Here is a 26,596-nt window from a genome sequence, read left to right as displayed (position 1 = left end):
ACCCCACTGCCCACACTCTTCCAGGTCGAAACCGACCCATCCACCACAACTCTCTGGGTGCGACCCTCCAGCCAATTCTCTACCCACTGGACTGTGCAGTAATCCAAGTCACAGCCCCTTAACTTGTGCACCAGTATGGGGTGGGATACGAGTCCAACTTTGGACTGAGTTTGCTCCAATTTCAGACTGGGGAACACTACTAATCTGGATGCCATCTGCAAGGCATGGGCTGCAGTGCAGGGGAGGTTCGGAGCAGCAGATAGCACTCCCTGGTATCGTGGCAGTAATGGGAAGTCTCCCGCATCGTACCAACAGTTTATGGAACAGCAAAGCTGTGGCAGGCAAGACTGGGCAGACTTCCCCATAGAGACAGGTGGGCAGGCCAGCATGAGACTCGGCCTTGAGCGTGCCCCCTTGTCTCATTTTTTTAATTTGTATAGAGCATTTTTGAGCTGTGAAAACTGCTCTAAAGATACTATGATGAAGGACAGTCTTACCCTGTCCCTCCGTTTACTTAGTCCCAGATCAGAGCAAAGGTCTGGCCTACTTTCAGTTGCCATGAAAATGGAAAGCCAAACCTCTGTGAAGACTGCTTAACATAGAATCATAGAAAGAAGGACTGGAAGATCATCAAGTCTGGTCCCCTGACATGGGCAGGAGGTAATTGGGCTCAAACGAGCTCAATGAGATATTTGTCCAACCTCCTCTTAAAGACCACCAGAGATGGTGACTGCACCACGTTTGCTGGGAGTGTGTTCCAGATTCTAGTTACCCATACAGAAAAGAAGTTTTTCTTTATGTCCAGCCAAAACTTTTCCTCGACTAGCTTGTGTCCATTGGTCTGCATATCCCAGGGGAGGAGGGGGGTGGTGCTTTTCTGAAAAGTTATTGTCCTAGATTCTAGTGTTCTCCCTTGACATATTTGTAGGTGGCTATGGAGTCTCCTCTCAGCCTTGTTTTGCTTAGGCTGAACAAACCCAGATCTTGAAGTCTCTCCTCCTGGGGCCTGTCTCCCAGGTCCTTGATTGTGTGAGTGGCCCTTCTCTGCACCCTTTTGAGCTTGTCCACATCCTTCTTGAAGTGCGGTACCCAGAATTGGACACAGTACTTCAGCTGTAGTCTCACCAACGCCGAATAGAGGGGAAGGAACACCTCTCTGGATCTGTTAGTGACACACCTGATGATGCATGCCAGAGTTCTGTCTTCTGACTTCATCACACTGTAGGCTCATGTTCATCTTCTGGTCAGTTGACACCCCCAGGTCCCTTTTGGATGCAGTGCCAGCCAGTGGACCAACACCCATTGTATAGGTATGCTGAGGGTTCTTCCTACCCAGATGAGGACCTGGCATTTGTGCCTGTTCAACCTCATATGGTTTTGTTCAGCCCACAGGACCAGCCTGTCAAGGTCTTCTGGAATCCTTGACCTGTCCTCTGATGTACCCACTTGACCCCACAGCTTGGTATCATGCGCAAATTTAATTATTGCACTTTTCACTTCCTCATCCAGGTCATTAATAAAGATGTTAAAGAGCACAGGCCCAAGCACTGACCCCCTGGGGTACACCACTGGAGACGGCCTTCCAGGATGAGGCCACCCCATCAATTACGACTTGCCAGGATCAGCCACTGAGCCAGTTCCCAACCCACGTCACTGTAGCCTGGTCTAGGCCAGTACTCTCCAACTTAACTGAGAGGATTTCATGGGAAACAGTATCAAAGGCCTTGCTGAAATCTAGATGACATCTAAATAGATGACATCCACCTCCTGTCCCATTTCCAGGTGGTTAGTTATCTGGTCATAAAATGACACCAGTTTTGTTAGGCATGGCCTCCCCTCTACAAATCCATGGAGGTTCGTAGAATGAAAATTCATATGCAAGATGGAACTTTCTCTATTTTGTAGTGCCACTGGACAGGGGGAGCTTCTCAATCAGCACAACTCCAGCACTGCTGGCTGTGGTGGCAACAAGTGGCAGCAGGGCTCTATAGAAGAGGAAAGGAAGAATAGAGGCAGTTCATGGATTCTAAGTGTCCTAGGGATCCCTGAAGCACTATGTGTACAAGCATTACAAGACAAGTTCCCATTTGGAAGTACTACTATTTTGTCTTAAGTGTCTTTCTAGTGCTACATACAGCTTGAATAGCTGTGTGCTTACATTTTGTAGTATTACAAGGGTGTTTTTATGAATAAAATCAAACATCTGTCTGTGGCCTGAAAAAAGTTCCCAGCCACTGCAGAGAAAAGTCAGTCAAGCTGAAACCTAAGCCTTGTGGCTGATTGTGCTGGTGTGGTTAAGGTCTGCCAGTTTCTGTGGTCTGTGTCAACATATCAAAGCAATATGGCTAGTGTGATATATATTTGCTGTAGCTCAAATGACCAGGTACCCAAATAGAGTTGGTTATTTGGGATGGGCTTCTGTACGAGTCCATCAAAACTCATGTTTCTAGTAGGGCACCTTAGCCACTGATGATTAGGGTTACAACTTCGTATAGAGAGTGCTACTAGAAGAGCTTTTTATTTTTTTTTGTCTTTTCCTCATTTACCCACAGCCTTCCCTTTATAGTAAAAAATAGATGCTAGAACAGGACAAAATGCGGCCTGGGGGCCGGATGGGGCCTGCCAGGCTATTATATCCAACCCACGGAGCCCTTAAAAAATTTAGAAAATTAATATTAATCTCCCCTGGGCTGCCTGTCATGTGGCCCTCGGTGGCTTGGCAAAACTCAGTAAGTGGCCCTTTGCCCAAAATAATTGCCTGCCCCTATGCTAGAAGGTAGTTTATGCCACTACAGTCTTGTCATTTTACTTTTTTTGGTTTGCAAGACCCTTGCTTAATGCTGACTTATTCAGCCTTTTGTAATAAGCGAATAATTAAATGTGAACAGTCCCCTCCCACAAGCCCTACAAATAACTTTACAATAATATTCTGGCAATGGATTGAGGGAAATCTGTTCTAGTGAGGGTTCTACTTCATGGTAGTTCTTAAGTTGCCCTACTCTGCCTCAACTCTAGACTGTAGGAATGAATACAGTCTCTCGTTTGGACTAGTGTGTGACAATAATGCAAACCATTTCTTAAAAGCTTATGAAGAGTAACTTCTCTGATGGAAACTATAGACAATTTAGATAAGCAAAATATAGCTGTCAGAGTGGACTTACCCAAAGGATCCTTTGAACTGATGCTCTGGTTCCATTCATCAGTATCTTTGTAATAAATCTCGTCCAAAGTAAGGTCTGTCTGGCAGCAAAGTGCCCTATATCACCTGCTGTTAGTGACTTGGTGTTTGCCTGAAGTGAAGAATGAGCTACTGAACAGTTGATTTTGCATTTGAGGTCTTACGATCAAACACCAATTCTGAAATCAGAGATCTCTGCCCAAAGCAGTATGGCAGAAGGCTAACATATGTTGTCACGTTTCGAATGCAGTGAAGTGTAACAGTAGAACAAGAATGTAGGGAGTCAACTGAAGAATAAAAATAGATGATAGATGCAAGCATCTAAAGGTTTGGAAGAGTGCAAGAGAGGTTTTATTTTTGAGTCAAAAGCTAACAGTAATCATTGAAGGGTCTAGAGGATAGTTTTCATAGTTTCATAGTTTCTAGGGTCAGAAGGGACCTGAGCAGATTTCATAGATTTCATAGACATTAGGGCTGGAAGGGACCTCGGGAGATCATCGAGTCCAGCCCCCTGCCCAAAGGGCAGGAAGTCAGCTGGGGTCATAGGATCCCAGCAAGATAAGCATCCAATTTACTCTTGAAGGTGTTCAATGTAGGTGCTTGAACCACCTCCGCTGGCAGGCTGTTCCAGACCTTGGGGGCTCGGACAGTAAAGAAATTCTTCCTTATGTCCAGCCTGCAACGGTCTTGCAGGAGTTTGTGACCGTTCAACCTCGTCATCCCTTGGGGCGCTCTGGTGAACAGACGTTCCCCCAGATCCTGGTGTTCACCCCTGATAAACTTATAGGTGGCCATCAGATCACCCCTGAGCGTGTGCTTTTCCAGGCTAAAGAGTCCCTTGGCTCTCAGCCTGTCATCGTAAGATCTGTTTTCCTGACCTCTGATCATGCACGTGGCTCTCCTCTGGACTCTCTTAAGCTTCTCCACATCCTTTTTGAATTGTGGAGCCCAAAACTGGACGCAGTACTCCAGCTGCGGCCTCACCAAGGCCGAGTACAAGGGGAGAATGACGTCCCGGGATTTGCTCGAGAAGCATCTATGGATGCACGCCAGCATTTTGGTCGCTTTACTAGCCGCAGCATCGCATTGGAGGCTCATGTTCATCTTGTGGTCAATGATGACCCCCAAGTCTCTTTCTTCTGTAGTGCTAACCAACGTAGCACTGCCAAGCCTATAAGGGTGCTGCAGGTTTTTCCTCCCAAGGTGGAGAACCTTGCATTTATCAGTGTTAAACACCATGAGGTTCTCGTCTGCCCATTTGCTGAGCTTGTCCAGGTCAGCCTGGATCACCCGCCTATCTTCTGGTTCATCTAGTCTGAAGCACAAAATGTAATGGAGCAGGGGTGGGCAGTTATTTTGGGTAGAGAGCCACTTAATGAGTTTTGGCGAGCTGTTGACTGTGCACGTAGCAGTGAGCGGTGTTTGTGGGGTGTGTGATTGTGTATGGGGGAGGGTGTAGTTCAGGGGCTTGCAGGGAAGGGTTTGTGAGTATGGTGGGGTGTGCATGAGACCCTGGTGCACGCCTCCTGAGGTGGTCAGCACCTGCCCCTGTCCTGCAACAGCCTGGAGCCAGCACACCCTGCCATACCTCCCTACCACCCCAGCAGTGCGCAGCCCCAGTCTGCCCCCTGCCTGCTCTGGACTCACCCCTGCCAGAGTGAATCAGCTGGAACCAGGCACAGCCGTCACCCAGCCCACCCCAGGCATGCCCTGCACCCTCCGTCCATGATGCGTCCTGCTGCCCCCTGGGCATGCCGCAGGGCTGGAGTGGCTCCGCAGCTGGGCTGCCTTTCTATGCAGCCCAGGTGGTGGTGGCTCCTTAGCCCAGTGATGCCAGCAGGGACCTGTACTGCACAGTCCCAACACTGCACGCCCCACCCCTGCTCTGGGCTTGCCTGCCCAGGCTCAACAGTGGCAGTGTGACGCAAAAGCTGTTGCTCAATGCAGAGGGAAAGTGGCCCCTCCCACTGCTAGCAGTTCCCTGCTGCAGCCACCCAGAATCCACACTGGGTTGCCCTGTGTCTGCTCTGCGCTGCCACCACTGGCCTGTGGGGCAGCCCAGAGGCAGCAGTGATGACAGCGGAGATGCAGGGCAGCCCCACGTGTGCACCAAGCGGTTGCAACAGGTTAACTGCTGGCAGCAGCAGGGGAAAGAGTCACTCCCCCCCCAGCTTCTGTCTAGCAGCACTGCTGCTGAGCATAGGCAGGTGAGTCCAGATCAGGCGCAGGGTCAGGGCTATGCAGCATGGGTTCCCACTGGTACTGGGTTCCCACTGGTGCAGTGTGGGTTCCTGCTGGTACCAGATCAGGTGTGGGGCTTGAGCCAGCAGCGGCAGCAGCCAGGAGCCACCACCACCTAGAAAGGCAGTCCAGCTGCAGAGCCACCCCAGGCCTGCTGCGTGCCTAGGGGGCAGCAGGACGCGCCATGGCTGGACTGTACCTGGGCCAAATGTCCAGCCCATGGGCTGGACAAAGACCTGCCATGGGCTGTATTTTGCCCACCCCTGAAACAGGGACTACTTTCTGCGATTTGGCATAAAGATGAAATGAGACATTACAGTTTCATCTGATTTTAAATTGGGGATGGGGTGATATGGCATAAAGGGAATTGGCCTGTACAAAAAGAGATAAAGTTGTTTCTATGTTTTTGCATAAATGTGGTAAAAACATACAGTATTGATATTCAGAGATCACAGTAAGAATATGTTTGTAGCACATCATGGATACAAGAAGCATAAAAGTTTGAGTTTAGTGTCTATGATTTTTAAATTAGAGGAGATGGGAAAATGTTAAGTGCTTTCCTCTTCGCAAGTAAGATACCAAATGTAGTAAGTTTACACTGTATCTAGTAACTGATCAAAATAGAGCATGTAGAAGCCTGGAAAAATTATGATTTTCAAATACATGTAGAGTAGACTACAAATTTTCTTTAGATGCAACACATGTCTATGTGGAAAGCAGGTGACCCAAAGTGATATGAAAGGAAGGAGTCCTATGGAACATCCTATGTACTAATGATAAAAGAAACTAAAAGGAAAAGAGAACTGAATTAAAATCAGCAGATGTCAGAGATTTGTAAGAATTGTACCAAATAATTGAGAGAGAATCAATAATATCAAATACTGCAATAAAGCCAAGGCCATTTTAAAAGTACGCTTTTCCATGGCTTGTTACCCCAGGATATGTTAGGTATTTAGTCTTATTTTATAATACCATACTTATTACATGCATAGTAAAGAATATATATTATCATATGTTCCCTGCTATGAAGATTTTGCTATCTAGAAAGGGTGAGATTACTGGACAAAACTGGAGACATGTTGTTTTGACACCAGAGTGATGAGGTACACCTATAAAGGTTTTATAGATAAATTAGGAAATGGAGTCTAGGGAAGACTTGCAGGAATAGACAGAAGGAACAGGGAGGGTGATGTAATAGACTGTTTCAAGCAAGGAAGCAGGCAGTAGGGAAAAAGTAGATGAAGGACGTAGAAAGGATTGGAAAAAGTAAAGGAAATGAAAATTGGAAAGAAAGGGAAGTGGAAAAATATGGGCAGAAGTAATGGAGGACTGAAAGTAAAGTTTAAGGATCTTGCCTTGATGTGGTAAGATAAGAAGTCACATGATAACTGAGAGAAGATGGTGAAATTCCTGCCCCTTTGAAGGCAATAGGAAAACTCTCATTGACTTTTTATAAGAGTCAGGGTTTCACTCCATAATTTTTTTCAAGTGTGTAGCTAACCGTCCTTTCCAGTGTGTTTTCAGCTCATTTGTTAGATACCACATGTACAGAAGCAACAGAAGGATCATTAACTTAAGGATAGGAACTGAAAGTGCAGGGGAGAATTTTTCAGATACAAATTCTAATATCTTTAGATTTGAAAAATACTATACGATTCTGAAGTGATTTGTGTACAAGATCTTCGAGGAAAAACTGTATTTACTCATTCTTTTATTACTCTGAAGGCCTTGGAAGCTATTTTAAACTTAGCATGGTTAGTATTTTAACTGCATTGATACGCTGTCTTGTCAATACAGAAAAACAGTAAAATCCCATCACAAGATTAGTCTAGACAAGCTTTATATTTCACAGGATTGAAGCTGTCAGTGCTAAACCTCCTAGGAAGATCTTTCAGTATTATAATCCAAGTGTTATAAAAAGGTTAAATTCTTTTTTTTTTTTTTTTAATGTTCTCTAAGGCAAGAATAAATTGTATTATTCTTAGATTAACTCCTCTTGCAAATTAAATGCTCGTCTTCGTTATTTGACACAAATTATCCTGGTTAATTTAACGAAGTAATAGTAGATTCAGCGTATTAAAATGTTTATTTTAATTGTTATGGTTCTCTGGAGATGCTATAATACAGTAGATTACTGGACAATCTTGTAAAATATTATTTAGAAGACAGCATGCATATATTTAAAGTGCATTTTTAAACAGTTCTACTTACAGCAGAGAGTGGTTTAATTCCCAAGTCCATTCTTCTTTTTTATATTTTATTCTTCATATTCTTAATTCTATTATTTGTTCTTTTATTTTTTTTTCTTTTATGCCATACTTAATGTAGCCATATATCTCAGTTGTTCACCTGTTGTCCTGGTGCTCCAGGAACTTTTGGGACACACAAAACTTACAAGTTCTTCTTTTTATATTCATATAATTTGCTTTTACATATCTGTTTTTGTTTGTTCAAGAGGCATTGCTATAGAGTAGAATTTTCTCTCTGTTTGCTAGAATCAAAAGGTTCAGTGGAACCAGTATTCAATATGATGAACAGTGTTTGGAGTGAAATAGAAGGTTGAATAATCAAAACCATTTGCTCAAAGTAAACATGAACTACACTTTTTCAGTGTTTCGTGTTTTATCATTCAGAACACTACCAGGTGAGGAGGAAAGGACAGTCTGCTTCAAGGAATATGTGCACATGGCTGAAAAGAAGCTGCAAGAACACTTTAAAAAATAAATAAATAAAAAGAAAGCAAACTTTTATGTTTTGAACAATGCTTTTACAATTTTAAGGAAGCCACCAGAAAAAAAAAATGTTTAAATGTGGCTATCTTAATCTTGCTATCTGCTCAGTTTCAGTATTATAGGCTGAAGTTCTGAGCTACTCATTTACTACCCGGTGGGGCCTGAGGTGAGAAAGAGTACGATAGAATCATACCAGAGGCAAGGATTTCCTTGGGTGCTATCTTTTATTAGACCAACTGCTTGCATACTTTAAACAGTTTTGTTTTGCTTTGCTTTCCTTTTTTTGCTTTCTGTCAAGGTCGCTGGTGATGAAAGGTTATCTTTAGAAGAGGGTTTTTTGTCAGTAGCTAAGGTCAGGTTAAAATGTTAAAACTTGTTTCTTGTTAAAAGCAAGACTATACCTGTACATCCTAAGCCTTGAAGCAGCTTGAGCTACTTTAATTAGCTAATATTATTTTTGTTAGACATGCAGTTTAACCTGACTGTTAAGAGGACTCTTAACTTGTCAGTATAATTGACTTTTTAAATTTTTAAAAAGGTGATAAAGATAATCTCTGAAGAGGTACAAAACAGTGATTTGCCAAATACAATGATACAAAATACAAGTTATCAAAATTCACCTTCCTGGTTACTGGATAAATGCCAGATATTGTAACGTATATGTTTGACAACTCTGTTTTGGCGTGTGCTAATTAAATCCAAGTGACACATACTAAACTCCCTCAAGCTTAGTAACTATGGACATTAGTAAAATATCTTTTAAATGGAATTTCAGATTATTAAAATGATCACATCTTATAACCTGCAGCAGTTTTAGTGAGATGTTTTGTAGCTAAGGAAAGACTCACCTTAGGTCACACTACCACACTGCAGTTCTATCTGTAGAAAAAAATGATCAATACTGATGGACTGTGACAGGCTTTTGGCAGCTTTAGGGCAACCTGTCTAGACTTTCTACAAAAAGTGGTATTTGTATATTGTATTGCTGAAATCTTTTTTTTGCCTATAACTTGCTTTTATCATTTCAGATATCTGGTGATCTTATAGAGGTTTCAAAGAGCCTAGTCCTATTTTAAATTTATGAATCTTAAAAGAGGTCGCTAATAATAATTATGACCGCCACATATTTAGTAACTTTGATTATTTTAGCAACTTTAGTTATTCTTACACAGAAGATAAACTTGGGTCAACTGAATACAGTTTTAATCATTCTCTGGTTATTATTTATTTTCTCTCTCTCCCTCAGTCAGATCTTCAGATGTAAACTGGCATAGCATTGCAGAGGATCTTGCTCTTAATTTTTATATTAAAATATACAGCAGCTAATGCTCGGCATATGTTTAATTTCTTTGTTCATTGGTCTTCTCCTGTGCTGTGGCAAATCTCAAGTCTCAAAATGCTGCATGAGCCTTCAAGACTTGATAGCTTCATCTTAATACTAATAGTTATAGCTTCATCTTGATAAGTACATGTAACCAGTTCATGTACAAGAGGAATAGGACTTCCATGTTGGGTTCTGTCAGCTTTTACCCTGTCTTCAGCTGCAAGATTCTTCTGTGCTTGTATACCTTGTTAGTTAGAGGTAAAGTTCACTAAGAATGCAGCAGATAGGGAAAGCAGTTTAGAATGAAAGCAAAAAATAAGGTTTGGGGTCCTAAATTCCTATACTCTTAAGTGAGTAGAATATACTTATGTGTTAGTTTTTGCCAGTCCAGCATATGTCCTGCTAATGGTGATTCTTTCAGGAAAAAAGAGAAGTGGGGTTAAAGTTGAGGAACAATTAAATGTCATTTGAAATGTATCACTTTTTGATTGTTATAATAAATTTTCATAAATTATCTGAAAACAAAAACTTGTAAAATATTTTACCCTTCTTTCTTATTGCGCTAGTCTAATATTTAGTTTTTCAGTACCTGTACAAAACAGGTTTTTATGTTGTTTTTATTTTTCTAATACAAAATTTATGTTTCTATTGGCTTTGAATACTAACATAAGTATTGAAGCCCGGGTACAATGGGCACTATCAGAAAAGCCCCATATGGGTGCACTTCAGATCTTTTGAATACAAGAGAAGTTTAGTGACCTAGAAATTAATCAATAAAAAGCTATTCTCTATGTGACAAATTGAAGAACTGAAGGATTCTTACAGATGCATTGACTTTAACAATTCAAGATACATTGTTTATAAAGGCTTTCAGAGACGCTTTTAATCCTTTGAGTACTGTAACAGACTATGAGGTGTTTTGTATTTAGATAGCTTTCTGACACTCTACTTTTCTATCTTTACTGTAAATTTAGAGACCAATGTGTAGTCAGAAAGAGAGCCTAATTTTGAAATAACCATTTTGTAGTACTTGTAAGTTTTTTGGTATTTTTTACTTCTTTTACTAAATTCCTTTGCTGAATATGACATTTGAATTACATGATATTTTGAGTGTTGCTCAGACTTTAGTAATCTAAATTTCTTAACTATTAAATGTAGCACAGTTAAATTTATACCAAATAACAAAATAAAGCATGGTCATTGTTAGGGGCTTTTTCATTTTTTCATATCACCTCTATTTTTATAGTTTCTTTTAATGTAACAATAAGGAAAGTGATGCAAAAGACTACAATTTAGTGACATGTTATAATAAATATGAATATTTACTTAACCATTACTATCCCGAGGTATAAATTCTTAGATTGCAGGCTCCTTGTGGCATGGACCATCTTAATATTCTGCAAAACATGGAACACATGATGCTGCTCCTGGAATTCTAATATTATAAAAACCCAAGTCTATTTGTTTGTCTGTCTGTCCGTAATGCTTTATTTGTGCTCTGATTGGCTGGCAAACAGCCAATCGGCGTGCGAAGAAGCATTCTGACAGAAGGCAGCATGGCGCTGACCTCGCCCCCCCTCACTGTGTTCCCTGGAGGCGGCGGCAACAGAGTGGACAGAAGAGGGACCGTGGCCAGCAGGGCTGGCCTGTCCCGCCTGCCACTTGCAGGTAAACGTGGGACAGGGAGTGGGCCCAAGCCCAACATGGGACGGGGGAGCAGGCCCAGGCGACGCATAAGCTGGCCAGCCGCAGCAGGGGGGTGCATGGGTGGGTGGGAACAGCAGGCCCAGCCTAATTTGGGGCATGGGGAGAGGGAGGAATGAGCCTGAGCTAGGGGAAGAGCCAGCCCACCATAGCAGTGGGGGTGAGGGGGCCACAGGCCCGGCCCAGCCCAACACGGCAGCTGCAGACAGGGGGAGGAGCAAGCCTCCTCCCTCTGTCGGACCCAGGCCCACTCCTCCCCCACTCCTGCTCTCCCGCATCGGCCCCAAGCCCATTCCTCCCATTGTCACTGCCACTGCCAGGTCAGCCTGAGCCCACTGCTACCCCCCGCCCTGGCTTCTCCCTACCCTTGGGCCCAGTCCTCCCCTGCATCGGGCCTGGGTCCACTCCTCCTTTCCCCCCACTGCTGTGCCAGAATGAGGAATGCGCCCGGACCCTAAGCAGCAGGAGGGAAGGTGGGGAGCAGGCCCAGATGGGGTGGGGGAAGGGCTCTGTCCCCACCTGCTCCCTGTCATTCTTGAAGGGCAATTGGCTAGTGATTAATAATAATGATACAGAAATAATTTAAATATTGTACAGAATACAGTAGGCTATCTTTATAACATGCAGTACTGGCTTATATTCTAATAAACATTAGGTAAATCATGGCCCCATTCAAATCTAATAAGATTTGCATTTTATGCTATTTCTACACCAAAAGCTCCTAAGAAAAGTTGAATTTTGAAACATATGTGGAAAGGTGATACATTCAGACTGTGGTAGACCAAGGACAGAAACAGATTTCACAGCCCCCGGGTATGTATTCATTTAAAGGTGCCATGGGGTCTGAGTCCTGATCCAACAATTGTGCCTTCTACTGTGCCACAAGTGCATGGCAGGAAGCATAATTTTGGGCATCAGGAAACCATTTCCAGTTGCACCCTTTTTAGGTGCTAGTGCTGGAGAAGCCTGGAATAATGATCCCAGGTTTCAAGTTGAAAGCCTGGTACTAACAGCACTATAGTGTGACTTGGCCTTGGGCAGCCCTGAACATGCCACGAGTTCAGTGTAAGGCATTGTACAAACCATGCTAAAAAATGCTCCAGTGGCTGGTTTGCCATTTTATGACACCTTAATTTAGGCAGATATGTAGTACACAGCCTTGCCATTTATGCTGTGACTAACACATTAATTGCAGTATAAATCTAAGTTGAAAATCCCTTCATAAGCCAATAGTTCCCTTCACCCCCCTGTTCAGATGAATGGGGATCTAACTTGAATCACTTTCACTGACCACAACTGCAATGGTACCCTTTGGGTAGGGACCTACTCAGTTCGCTATTTCATGGAATTGCAGAAATAGAAAATTGGGCAATCTCCATGAAATGCACAAAAAAAACTTACTAAAAATAAGGGGCTGGTTCCCCAGTGGGAGCCAGAAACTCTCCTGGCTGCACAGCCTGGCACAAATGAGGCCACCAACACGAAGACAAGCAGGGAAAATGGCTGCGTCACCCATCCCTCGCTGGTGTCAGTGACCTGAATGATATAACATGAGAGGGCTGCCTGTCAGACAGCCATAGCCTTCCCCACCAATTAGCTGCAAGGAGAAGGGCCACATGACAGGCAGCCCTCTAAGCCCATCAGTGGTGAGGGATGGACAGCCCTTTCCACTAATCACCAGCAGGGGGAGTTCCCACTAGGACCCCTCAGCCACTCTGAGGTGTGTGTGGGGAGGGGGGGGGGCACCACAATAAACCCATGAATTTAACATGATCAGATTTAATTTTCCTTGCAACAACCTTCAGCAAGTTTGTGGATGACACCTAGCTAGGGGGGAGTAGTAAATATGCTGGATGGTAGGGCTACGATTCAGAGTGACCAAGGCAAATTGCAGGATTGGGCCAAAAGAGATCTGATGAAGTTCAACAAGGAGAACCTGATGGGCAGATGAGAACCTGATGGTGTTTAACATCAAAAAATGCAAGGTTCTCTACCTTATAGGCTTGGCAGTGCTACGCTGGTTAGCAATACAGATGAAAGAGACTTGGAGGTCATGATTGACCACAAGATGAACTTGAGCCTTCAGTGTGATGCTGCAGCTAGTAAAGCAAGGAAAAGTCTTGCTTGCATCCATAGATCCTTTTCAATCAAATCCCGGGACATCATTCTCCCGCTGTACTCGGCCTTGGTGAGGCCGCAGCTGGAGTACTGCATCCAGTTTTGGGCTCCACAATTCAAAAAAGAAGTGGAGAAGCTTGAGAGAATGCAGAGGAGAGCCATACGCATGATCAGAGGTCAGGAAAACAGACCTATGACAAGAGTCTGAGAACCATGGGATTCTTCAGCCTAGAAAAGCGCAGGCTCAGGGGTGATCTGATGGCCACCTATAAGTTTATCGGGGTGCTCGTCAGGATCGGGGGGAATGTGTGTTCACCAAAGCGCCCCAAGATCAAACAGTCACAAACTCCGCTGCAACTGATTCAGGGTGGACATAAGGAAGAACTTCTTTACTCTCTGAGCACCCAAGGTTTGGAGTAGACTGCTGCCAGAAACAATTCAAGCACCCACTTTTGACACATTTGGATGCTTATCTTGCTGGGATCCTATGATCCCTGCTGACTTCCTGCCCATGGGGCAGGGGTGCTGGACTCAGTGATCCTCCAGGGTCCCTTCCAGCCCGAATGTGTATGAAATCTAGGAAAATGCTTGCAGGGCCTACAATGGGCCCACAATCTGCCCACAAAATTGGCTACCCCCCCACACACAAATTGAGTAGACCCCTAGCTATGGGACTTAGTTTGCATTTAGTTATCTGAGAAAAGCTATTTTAACAATTTACATGTTTATACCATGCATTCACTTGATTTTTTTTTTTTTTGAGTAACAAGAGCTTTACATGTAGGCCTTCATAGATGGAAATTAACACTTAAACTACATATAAAAGCCAGCATGTATAGGGTAACCATACATCCCAGATAAGCTGGGACAGTCTTGGATTTCAGAGGCCAGTCCAGCTGGCTAGTGAAAATTAAAACAAGCATCTTGGTCATGGTGTAGGGAGATGTAGTGGCAGAAGCGGTTAAGTAAAAAGCTCTAGTAAGACAGCAAAAAGTGACCTAATAGGTTAGCTCAGAGGTACTTGAAAAGGCCCTAGGGGGTATGCACAGGTGGGCGTGGATGGAGCACTGCCACGTACCATCCTGCGCTGCTGCACACAGGTGCCACCTGCCCAGCTGTACATGGGAACTAGGGGAAAGCTTGATTAGTGGAATAACCATTGAAAGGGGGAATGTTAACACCTGTGAAAAAACAATATGTCATTAATGGACCACTTACTCCTTAGCTGCCTGGATAGTAATACCAGTGGTGCTCTGCCCCTGCCTCTGCCTGTTGCAGTGGGGGTGGGGAGCAGTGTTTCAGATTCCTCTCTAGCCCTTTAATCATGCACGTGACTCTCATCGGGTCAGACTTAGGGTGACAATATAGGACAAAGGGTCCAAAGTAGAACATTGTCCTGTGTGGTTGGCTTAAGTATGTATATTCATCTTAGGATCATAAGAAAGTAGAGCTGCAAGTGACCTTGTGAGATCATCTGGTCCAGCTCCCCTGCACTAGGCAGGAAAGACAAGTGGGGTCAGGTGACCCCAGCAAGGTCATCATCCAGTCTCCTCTTGAAGATTTCCAGTGTAGGTGATTATACCACCTCTGGAGGGAGTTTATTCCTCAGTCTGGACACCCTAGCTGTGAAGTTTTTCCTCGTGTTTAACCTGAAACGGTCTTCCAGGAGTTTGTGGCCATTACTCCTGGTTTTCCCCAACACTGCCCTGGTAAAGAGTTATTTGCCAAGCCCTTGATGTATTCCCCTGATATAGCAATAAGATGCTACCAAGTCCCCTCTCAGCCTTCTCTTTTTTAGGCTGAAGAGGCCCAAGTCCCTCAGCCTTTCCTCATGTGGTGTGCCTTGCAAGTCTCTGATTATAAGGGTGGCTCTTCTCTGGACTCTGTCAAGTTTTTCCACAGCTTTGTTGAAGTATGGCACCCAGAACTGGATGCAGTACTCCAGTGCAGTCTCACCAATGCTGAGCAAAGCAGAAGAATCTGTTCTTTGGTTTTGTTTGAGATGCATCGGATGATGCATGCCAGAGTATGGTTTGCCCTGCTGGCTACAGCATCTCACTGAAGGCTTATGTTAATACTATGGTCAATTATTACCTCTAAGTCCTTTTCAGTCATAGTGCTAGTCAGTTTGGTGCCACCAAGCCTGCGCGGGTTGTTCGTCTCCAGATGGAGCACTTTACATCTTGACTAAGCCATCCCAACCAAGCATCCTGGTTGCATGCTTGAAAACCTGCACTTGAAAATTTTGAAAGAAAGAATTCCACAATTGTTTCTAGGTAGCCTCTTCCAATGCTTGACAATCCTTGTAGTCAGAAAGTTCTTCCTAATCTGCAACCTAAATGTTTTTCTCCTGCAGTTTGATACCATTGCTTCTAGTCCTGTCCCCTTCAGCCCCAGAGAAACACCTATTTCCATCCTCTCTATAATCAGTATTCAGGTATTTGAAGACTCTTACCCAAATCCCCCCTCAGTTTTCTCTTCTCCAAACTAAACACTCGTAGTTCTTTTGGCCTTTCCTCCAAAATCTTACTTCCCAGGCCTGTAATAAGTTTTGTCACTTTGTGCTGGACTCTTCCCAAACTGTTCACATCCTTCTTGAAGTATGGGGCTCAAAACTGGACACAGTACTCCAGGTGAGGCCTCACCCACTGTTAATCATAATCATCTTATAGTCCACTGTAACCTCCAGGTCTTCCTTTGCAGTACTGCAGCCTAACCAATCATTCCCCAGTCTTTATTTATGCATGCAATTATTCTCTTCTGAATTCAGGATTTTGCTTTAGTGCTTGTGGAATCTCATCTTCATCATTTCATAGGATTCCTTTTTTATTTTCAACTCATTAAAGAGATTGTTGTCTAGCCAGGCTGGCTTCCTAATGTACTTCCCATTTTTCCATTGCATTTGAAATAACTTGCTCCTGTGCTCTTAAAAGGGCCTCCTAAAGCACAGCCAGCCTCCCTGGATTCTTTGTCCCTTCAGATTTGCCTCCCAGAGGATCCTGCCCATCAGTTTCGTGAGCTTGGTAAAAGTCTGTTTTTTCGGAAGCGCAGTGTCTTCATTTTTCCCATGGATTTACCCTGGGGAAACTGCTCTCTGCCCTGCCTCGGGCTGTATACCTGGCCATATGCATGTGTGCACATGCGCATGTGCACATGGTGCCTCCTGCATCCTGCTCCCCCCAATCCCAAGCTGTCCGTTGCTAGCTGGAATACTGCCACTTTAAACAGAAAACTTGGATCCTTGCACGATACTGTGAATCGGAAGCAAATGCTGTCCCAGTCATGCGGCCCAGAACCAGGATTTGATGTTCCTATTTCAGAACTGTCCCGTTCAGTTAGGGTTGCCCCACTGTCATCCATGTTACCTTCTACCACCACATTCTCAGCCAATTCCTCCTGTTTGTGAGCAGAACTTCACCCCCTAGTTAGCCTTTCTTTTTTCTGTAACAAAAAGTTATCCCCAATACACTCCAAGAACTTGCTGGACTGCTTATGCACTGCTGTGTTTCTGTCCCAGGAGATGACTTGATGATAAATCCCCCCATGAGAATGAAGTCCTGTGATTTGGAAGAGTTCATCAGTTTAGAGAAGGCCTCTTCCATCTCCTCCTCCTGGTTTGGTGGCCTGCAGCAGTTGCTCATCATGAATCCTCTCTACTGCACTCCTCTTTGGCCTTCGCCTAGGCTTTCAGCAGGCCAACCTTTTACTTCATACTGCATTTCAGAACACACATACATTGCCTTTATTATTTTATAATGAATAAGCTTAGCTCTATATTAAAGTGCATTGCAGTAATTTAGATTTGAGGTAAAGCCATAAATGATTATAGCACGGCCTGCATTTGTAGAGGAAATAAATAACTCCCTGGGCACAGAAGGGAAAATGTTCTTGGCTATGACTTTACCTTTTCCTGGCTGGACAGCCTAAATCAACCATCCTCAAAGATAAACTTAAAGTACACAAGCAGATATACTGTCTCAATAAGGGCCCCCCATATTCCTTGCCAGTGCTATTTGCTTGCTTGCCTCAGTATACTAATACCACTTCATTTTTATTTCAGATGAGCCTTCATTGATTCTTCCCCATCCAAGCCTGTCTTGGACAGACAGTTCCACCTCATCAATCAGGTCTTTAAGTATAAAAAATTGGAGCCTGGGTATCATCTACATACTGTAGAAAATAATTTATATTTCTTTATTAACATTATTAATAGAGTTTTATACGCATCAAATCATCTAAAGGGGTAAATACCCCTAAATCTTAAATGTTTTTGAAAAATTACTCTGATGAAAGGCTGGTATGACAAGACAGCCTTTCTTTAGTAGGTTTTCTAACAAAAAGAGGAGTAAAATTGTTTTAAGCACCTTCAGTCATATCAATACTCAGCGTGTCTGCATTATGGTTGCATGCATTAAATAAATTAGTTCAGACACCATAGATTTCTTAGATTTCATAGACATTAGGGCTGGAAGGGACCTTGCAAGATCATTGGGTCCAGGGGCCCAAGGGACAAGAAGTCAGCTGGGGTCAAATGATCCGAGCAAGATAGGAATCCAAGTGCTTCTTGAAAATATCCAGAGTAGGTGCTTGCACCACCTCTGTGGGGAGTCTGTTCCAGGACCTGGGGACTTGGTCAGTAAAGAAGTTTTTCCTTATGTCCAAGCTAAAACAGTCTTCCAGAAGTTTGTGATCATTGCACCTTGTCTTACCTTGGGGTACTATGGTGAACAGATGTTCTCCCAGTTCCTGATGTTACACCCCTTATGTACTTATAGGCTGCCACCAGGGTGCCCCTAAGCCTATGCTTTTCCAGGCTAAAGAGTCCCATGACTCTTAGCCTCTCATAAGGCCTGCTCTCTAGCCCTTTAATCATGCACATGGCTCTCCTCTGGACTCTTTGAAGCTTCTCCACATCCTTTCTGAATTGCAGAGCCCAGAATTGGATACAGTGTTCCAGCTACAGCCTCACCAAGGCCAAGTAGAGTGGGCGGATGTCTTCCTGGGTCTTGCTTGAGATGCATTGGTAGATGCAAGCCAGAGTTTTGTTTGCTTTGTCATCTGTGGTGCCGCATTGGTGGCTCATGTTCATCTTGTGATCAATCATGACCTCCAAGTCTCTTTTGGTCATGGTGCTAGCAAGTGTAGCACTGCCAAGCTTATAAATGTGATGTGTTTTTTTTTCTCCCAAGGTGGAGCAGCTTGGATTTCTCCATGTTGAACACCATAGTATGGTGTCATTAGCAAACTTAGCCAGTCCACTTCTGACACCAGAGTCCAGATCATTTATAAATACATTGAAGAGTTCTTATCTGAGAATGGAGCCCGGAGGGTCACCACTGGTCACCATGCACCATGTTGATTTGGCTCTGTCGACCATCACTCTCTGGATCCGTCCATGGAGGCAGTTCCCCAGCCATCAGACCATGAGGTTGTCAAGGCTGCAGTTTCCCAATTTTGCCACCAGGAATAATTTAGCAGGATAGGGAAAGTTAATAGTATCAAAAGCAACTGATTTGATTAAAATCCATCAGAACCATTGAAGCTTTTCAGTCTTCAATACTAAACCAAGCTGGATATTTCAATAGCTTCTCTTGTATCAGTAATTTTCCTACTATGTTTTATTTTCCTTTGGCTTATTTGGATGTCAACTCTTGTGTCACTGCTTCAAGTTATAGCTGGTGTCTTCTGACTCATCTCCCCTACCTCAAGTTGCCTCCAGCCTAAATCTCTGAACCCTAAGCAAACAAGCCAAATACAAATGTTGATTCAGGTCCCCTTATATAATTATTTTCTGTTTCCTGCAGTTGTTTTCTTAAGGTGGTTCACTATCTCATCTGTAAAGGTTGCAAAAGAATTTACATTTTTCCTTTGCATTTAAAGGGGAAAATTCTAAACAAAGTCTTTTTTCTTCTCCTTATAACAAAGTAAGTGATTCTTTCCTGACGCTTTTTTTTTGTAATTTCTTTTCCCCTTGAAGGTTCTGGAAGTTACAAATGTGAAGTTCTTTATCCAAGATTTTTCCCAAAAAACAAAATTTAAAAACCAGCGCTTGTATGTCCACTTGAAAAGCTGTTTTGTATTGTTTCATAACCAACTGGGAATGGGAAAGACTCCTGCCAGAAGAGTTCATACAATATATTCCTACAATATATTCCAAAGATAGTTGTGATTTTGGCCTTTTTGTTTGTTTTTATTTTTAATCAAAGCATTAGAAACGGCATGCCATTTGTCTGCCACTAAACATTTTGCAGTGCAAAACTTTTTCTTTGGTTTAACGTCTTGTCCCAATCATTTGTTTTCCATTCTTCCCCTTCCCTTGCTATTATATTCTCTTTATCTTCCTAACATTTTCTCAGTTACATTTGTTCTCAACCGCTGCCTTTTTACTCTTGCATCTGTTTAGGTTTTATGGGATTTTTACCTTCTATGTTATGTCAGCAGTTTCAGAAATCTGTATCAGGAAGTAGGGGTACACCGATAAGGGATTTTTTTGTGCTAATACCAATGACCGATTTTTAAGGAACTATATCAGCCGATACTGATCCAATTCCACTATGCAGCTGAGCAGCTTGGAGACCAGTGTTGGGCTGGGAAGTCTGGTGTGGGGGAAAGGGTGAGGGGAGAGAAGGGCTGTGAGGGGGACAAATTGAGGAGGGGCTGGGGCAGATGCAGATACTGTTCAGCCATGGCGGGGTGCAGGACTGCCATGAGCAGCTTGTCCAGGAGGCGTGGGGGGACTAGCAGCTCCCACCCTGCATGCACCCCGGAAGGGCACGGGGGCATGTGCCCCTGGATCCGCACATGGGATGGGGCGGGGTGGGCTGCCACTGCAGGCTGGGGCGGGGGGCAGCACCAGGTTCTTCCCAGTGGGGGGCTTGGGTCAGGGCTGTGCTTGGGGTAGGCAGCAGCAACGCTGGGAAGGGGGCAAAGGAGGGGGCTGTAGCCCCCCAAAATCACTGTTTTTTCTCCAAAATTCACCTTAGCCCCACTCCCAATGCTGCTGCTTCCCACCCCAATCATAGCGTGGCCCAGCCCCCACACCGGGAAGAGGCCAGTGCTGCCCCCAGCCCTAACCCACAACAGCAGCCCATCCTGCCCCGCATGTAGATCCAGGGGCATGCACCCCCCATGTCCTCCCAAGGTGAGCACAACAGAGGGAGCCACCCCTCCCTGCACCCTCTGAATGAACTGCTCGTGGCTCCATCCCATGCTCTGCCCCCGCTGAGCAGCCCTTGTCCCTGCCCCACTCCCTCCCTCATTGCAGGGGCCTCAGTCTGCCTCCCCAATCCCCTCCCCGGCTCCTTCCCCCACACCAGACTTACCAACCTAATGCTGGTCTCCAAGCTGCCGGGCTGCTCTCCTGGCCCCATGCAAGCTGCAGCTTTGCAATGCACGGGGAATTTATCGGCCACATTATCAGCTGCATCAGGTAAAAACAGGTGATTTCTGATGCTTCAGTTTTCCCTGTATCTGTGCACTACATCCCAAAATGCAACCACCTTAGCATGATGCTAGGAATGTCCCAGGAAGCAGTGAGTACCGCACTGAAGTGGCTACATGGTGTCTTCTTTGTGCTGTAGTGCATAAGGACCAAGCAGGCACATGCTTCACTCTGGCAAAACCATGTAGTGGTTCTTTTGAGGGTGTAGACATGGCAGTCGTTTCCAGTGTGCAGTACGTGGGTACATTTCAGTATATTTCTTCTTTTGTTTCACTTTCTCCATTTTGTAGGTTGTAAGACCTACAAACCTTTTTTGGCTTCTTTTTATCGTTACATGTCATTTTAGACTGGACAGGAAGGGAATGATGTTCAAGTTACAGAGTGGATTGTGTCCTATTTTCCTCAAGTAAAAACATATTTCCACTTTGTATGAGAGACTTTTACTTGTGCTTATCTTTCAAAAGCTAGATAAATAAAGAGAGAATGAGATTCCAAATATACTGAGAGGGTTTTGCACGTATTTTTCACTGAAAGAAAAGAGTACAGATTTTTTTTACCTAAGTGAGGTTACCCTACATTACAGGGCATGATCTTAAGTACTTCATAATTTTAATTACACTGGTGGCTTGTTGTGAATATTTTATGAGCAAAAAAATATTTTTATTGTTTATGTTTTCTGGTAATTCAGGAAATCAGAAATGCATTAGATTTTGAAAATTCATTATTTATTCTCATTGCCTTAACCTTCATTTGGAATAACATAAAATGCTATTTGAGTCAAATGAAATCCAATGAATTTTGAATCTACTAAATTGAGATGCTTACCTACCAAAAATGTTAAATAAAGAAGTTGGTATATACTAGGTAAAATCTTGATGTTTTTCAAACCAATGGAACATTGATTTGAATACGCTAAGATTTCTCCCAGTTTATCTCTAAAGTATTATATAATTGCTTGAAAGATCATAGACTCTTATGTGTTTTTGTTCTCTCCTTGTTTCTGAGGTTTAACTTATAACTGGTAGCTTTGAAAATAAATTACCAATTTGAAACTCTCTTATGCCAATTAAAATATCATTTTTAAAGAATAAATCTGTAGAGTTACATTTTATATAAATGCTTATACAGATGCTTCCATGTCTGTTTTACAATGTCTGAATATACACTCTCACACATTTAGAATTTCCTTATAAGACACAAAGTAGTACTTTGCTGAGATATTCCATGATACTCCTAAACAGGCAAAGCCACTCTGTGCAGTATTACCTGTGAATTTAACTTTTCACTTTGGCACTAACCGGCTATACTGCTTCTGGTTTGGGAGCTAGCACATGAAAAGGTAGTCAGAATGGCCCTACTTTACACCATTTTAGAACTTCAGAACTTGGGAAAAGAAAACTGCTAATGTGAAAATATAAATGCGTAAATAGAGATGATAGTAGAGAAAGGTAATATACTGTATTTACTCGATTTGAAGATGTGGTTTCCCCTTCCCTCGTATAAGATGCGAAAAGCCCTTTGTCTTAAAATCAAGTATGAGGGGAGTGAGCTGGCAGACAGCTGCTGTGGCTTGGATTCCAGCCACTACCCAGGGTCGAGGCATAGCCACAACTGCTGTCTGCCTCCCTTTCCCCCTGCCACCTGTGCATCTCCATTCCCCAACTCCCACAACATGCAGCTTCTGTTCGCCCACCTTACCCTTGCTCCATGCTGCAGCCTGGGACACTGAGCATGGCCCCAGCCTGGCCCTTTAGCCATGGCGCACAGCCTGCGTGGCAGCTGAGGCCATGCTTAATGTGCCAGGCTAGAACAGGGACAGAGCCTGCCATGTGGAGCAAAGGTAAGGGGAGGGGGAGAAGCAGAGGCTGGAGGGGAGGGGGAAGGAGGGAGTAGAGGCTGAAGGGGGAGTGGTAAGAAGGGAAGCAGAGGGGAAGAGGGGCTCAAGGCTGTGAGTGGGGGTTTGGCAGGGGGCAGAGGTAGCAGAAGGGGAGGCACAAATGGGGTAAGCTGCATGAGCTTCTCACACCACCTGTCTCCCCGCTGCCAGCCCCCCTGCTATGGTGGGAGGGCTGAATTAAAGACAGCTCCCCAGTAATTAGGTTCTATACATGAAAATTAGAACAATTTTTTACATGTTTCATGTATAGAATCTAATTATTGGGGGGTCATATTAAATTCAAGGTCATCTGGGATCTGAGTAAATGCGGTAATAGAAATAGAGATTTGCAAGTGTATAAAAAAAGATAATTTCTATTTATACATTTACAAATGTATATACATTTATCTCTGCTTATACATGCATCAATATTGTCTATTTATAAACATTAAATAGAGATTAGCTGTTACATGTAATTAAGAAAGATGGTATGCTTTTAAGATCTGATAACACTTTAGACAGCAGAGGCAGCTTGTGCTCATGCATGAGAGATTCATATATTAGTCATCTTTTTTCCCATTGACCCAAAGGTTGAACCATCATCAGGTGAGGGAACAGTAAAGAAATTCTGTGAGCTGCTACTATGGCAACAAAAGTTGGTTGATATTTGGAGGATTAGTGGGAAGTTGTACGTGAAGAGGGCATGATTCCTCCCAGCTGACAGAGGAAGCTGCTAGGATATGGTCCCTAAACTATGTCAGGGTGCTCGTGGATGCCAGGGCTCTTTATCTTTTCCAGCTTGAGAAATCAGTGTGTTATGGAACCATACATTTAAAACTTTGGTTCCAAGTAGTTTGGCTCCTACTGCAAAGCTCACCACCAGATCAGAGTGGCAGACCAAAAGAGAAATCCAAAAGACTTCTGTAAATGTTTAAGAAAATATGGGTGAAGGAGAGTGCTTAGCACAAGCAAACACACTTATATTTTGTTTCTAACCAAAATTCCTTTATTTCCACAGAGGAAGATAAATATGGTATTTACTCCAACTTGTTATTCAAGTATTTTCTCGCAGAGGGAATTGTATCTGGACATCATTTGTTTGTTGCTTCTGCTAAAGAGGATCCTGCTGATATCTTGAAGGTAAAAAAAAAAGTGACAAATAAGATTAAAGTTTATCCAAAATGTCTATTCTGACAAGATTTTTTTACCTCAGTGAATTGAATAAGGCACTAAATATTTATACTGCAATAACAAATCAATAAGTAAAATCAAGAAAATACACTGCTTACAGTTTTTTCTGTTTGAAAAATATGTGATAAAATAGTTCAACAGTTTCTCTCAAAATTACTTCAGCAGTTTCCTGTATTCATCTGTAGAAAAAAGAATTAAATTAAACATTTTAAACATGAAAATATACATAAAGGAATATTTCTGTTTTGCATGATCGGTGATCTCAAGATCTGGTCCAAAGTGCACTGTCATCAGGGAAAAGATTGCTGAGTACTTCAGTGGGCTTTGAATTGGGCTTTTGGACTGTGATCCGGGAAACATTCATATATGCAGCTAATCTCATGAAACTCAGTCAGACTGTTCTCATACATACAGTTACTGATGCTGAATTATTTACAGATAAGGCCTTTTCTCCATTTATTGGGGTGTGTTTCAATATATGTATTTTCAATTACATAGTTATAACTTGCACAGTTTAATGGAAAATATCTATTAATCAAAAATATATTTTGATTAATATAAAATATAAATGATTAATATATTTTGTTGAGCTGCAAAATATACTAAAATGAATGGATAAATAAATACATTTCCATATTTCTTAACAGCCTTTAAGGACTGTGTAGTCTAACATTCAGAGTATTTTCTGATTTACTGACTTAGATAACTAGAAGTCATGTGGAGGTCTGGCCACTTAAAACCTTGAGGGATTCTACTTCTCTGGACTAAACTACTACTCTTCTTTTTTCTTTACTCAAGCATAAATTTTAGTGTCATTAAGTCCATTAAGTATTATCTTGAGCACTTAGGAAAAAATGGATTCTCAGTGACATGATATAATTGCTGTTATGAAAATCCAGTGGTCTTGGTTTTGTAACCCAAGAAAGAGGTGTTCATTTGTGGATGAATTTTTTATTTGCTTTTGTGTTTATAAAACAATGATATTTTTGTCTAATTTTGAAGATTAATTTATATAACAAAGTCTATAATTTTAAAGTGTATTTCATGCAGACTGTTCAGAACAGTCCATTATGTGGACTTTGTGGTTTATTATTTCACTAAGGTTAAATTGTCCAGTTAATTACTCATTGCATTGCATCTTACAATGGACTAACTACTGTAAATATTCATTACACTTATTTTTTCTATTATGTTTGTTGTGCCTATTTTACTGCATTTTTTTTTTAAGTCAGTCACAGAATACACCAGTTTTGGCTTTTAGTATTCTTTTATCTTTTGTAATCCAGTCATTGACTGGGAAGGAGAGTCTGGAGCACCTGTTCAGCTGCCCCATTCAAATCTTCCCTGTTCTGTGGCCCAGCATGCAATTGGATTTCCAGATCTTAACATTTTCCCTAAAACTAGCTTACTAAGCTTTAGAGAGGTTGTTCTGGCAGTTTGGAGCAGAGATCTATGCGATCTCTGAAGTCAGACTCTAAAATTGCACCTGACCTTAAAGTAACTGAGGATTTTGGTTACATGGGGTGAGGGTTGACCATGTAGATTGTGCATCTTTACAGTGGAAAGATGTACTGATTTTTACCAACAACCCATTTTCTATTGAACAAAATTTAGGCAGCGGGTTTGGTATACTAAACTATGACTAATAGTTCAATTCACTACTTCTGTATCTTAAGAACCTGTCATTAGGCAACTTAGTGACCATAGCAAGGACATTGAGAATTTTTATACACACAGTGCATTGTGGAAATGCTGTATTTCCCTTTGCTTTAATTTTATTGTATGGTTGGAAGTTTCTTGAACCTATAACCAAGATAAATATTGCTGGTAGTAGAAAGGGTAAAAGACAATCTTATAGACCATAATTATCTTAAAATTATGTATAACTAAAGACAAGTAGAGGATAAAAAGCCCCCATCAGCTGCCTAAGATATATGATATTACCACCTGGCAATTTATCCATCATTCGTTGAAAACATATTCACGCCTATTGTAGTCAAAGCTTCTGCAGGAAGTCAGCATTAAGATGCAACACAAAAAATTACACCCTTCTTGAAAAATCTATAGAACTATATACATTATATTTTTTAAAAGATATTTTAAACAGTTCGGAGCATTTTCTACAGTCGGTACATTTCTCTGAACAAACAAACAAACAAAAAATCCTCTACTGTAACTGTACACAGCTTGAGAAGCTAATGAAAGAAGTTACGGTATTTTTCACTTCCATTGTGAAAAAATCTTGAAATTAAACTAAATCTTTCATATCAATTATCATCTTTTCACATGTTACTATTGTTGTTTTGCTCCGTTTTCAAAGCTAAAATCAGGCTTAAATTTGAACCAAAAAAAAGTGATACATCCTGGTAGGAAGAAAAGCAAAACAAAACTGATAAAATGATTTATACAGGTTTAACGTCCCCATTCATTTAATTTCACTGTGACTGACACATTTAAAAATATAGACTGAATTTAACCCTAGCCTTTGTGAACTGAGCATGTGTATGGATAGATCTAGGACTTTGAAAAGAGGTTGCAAAAGGGTACAGATGATGAGAAATGTCCTCCCATATAACATAACACATATTTTTCTCCAGTTAAAAAGAACTTAGATGCTTTACTAATATGCTAAGGGCTTAGAGCTATATTTCATAGATTTCATAGACATCAGGGCTGGAAGGGACCTTGGGAGATCGAGTCCAGCCCCCTACCCAAAGGGCAGGAAGTCAGCTGGGGTCATAGGATCCCAGCAAGATAAGCATCCAATTTACTCTTGAAGGCGTTCAATGTA

General features: G+C 42.5%; 1 protein-coding gene across 3 annotated transcripts in view; it reads left to right on the top strand.

Moving 5' to 3' along the window:
- Positions 1–26,596, top strand: part of ELP4 (elongator acetyltransferase complex subunit 4) — a 251,079-nt gene that overhangs the window by 13,006 nt on the left and 211,477 nt on the right. For all 3 annotated transcript variants that reach the window (XM_019552041.1, XM_019552040.1, XM_019552042.1), the window contains exon 3: positions 23,633–23,754. In XM_019552041.1, coding sequence (XP_019407586.1) covers positions 23,633–23,754 — 122 coding nt within the window. The remainder of the gene's footprint in view (positions 1–23,632; positions 23,755–26,596) is intronic.

The sequence above is a fragment of the Crocodylus porosus genome, unplaced genomic scaffold (genome assembly GCF_001723895.1).
Source record: "Crocodylus porosus isolate Cpor-Errol unplaced genomic scaffold, CroPor_comp1, whole genome shotgun sequence".
Lineage (NCBI taxonomy): Eukaryota > Metazoa > Chordata > Crocodylia > Crocodylidae > Crocodylus > Crocodylus porosus.
The sequence above is the reverse complement of the archived record's forward strand: the minus strand, read 5'-3'. Positions and strand labels throughout refer to the sequence as shown.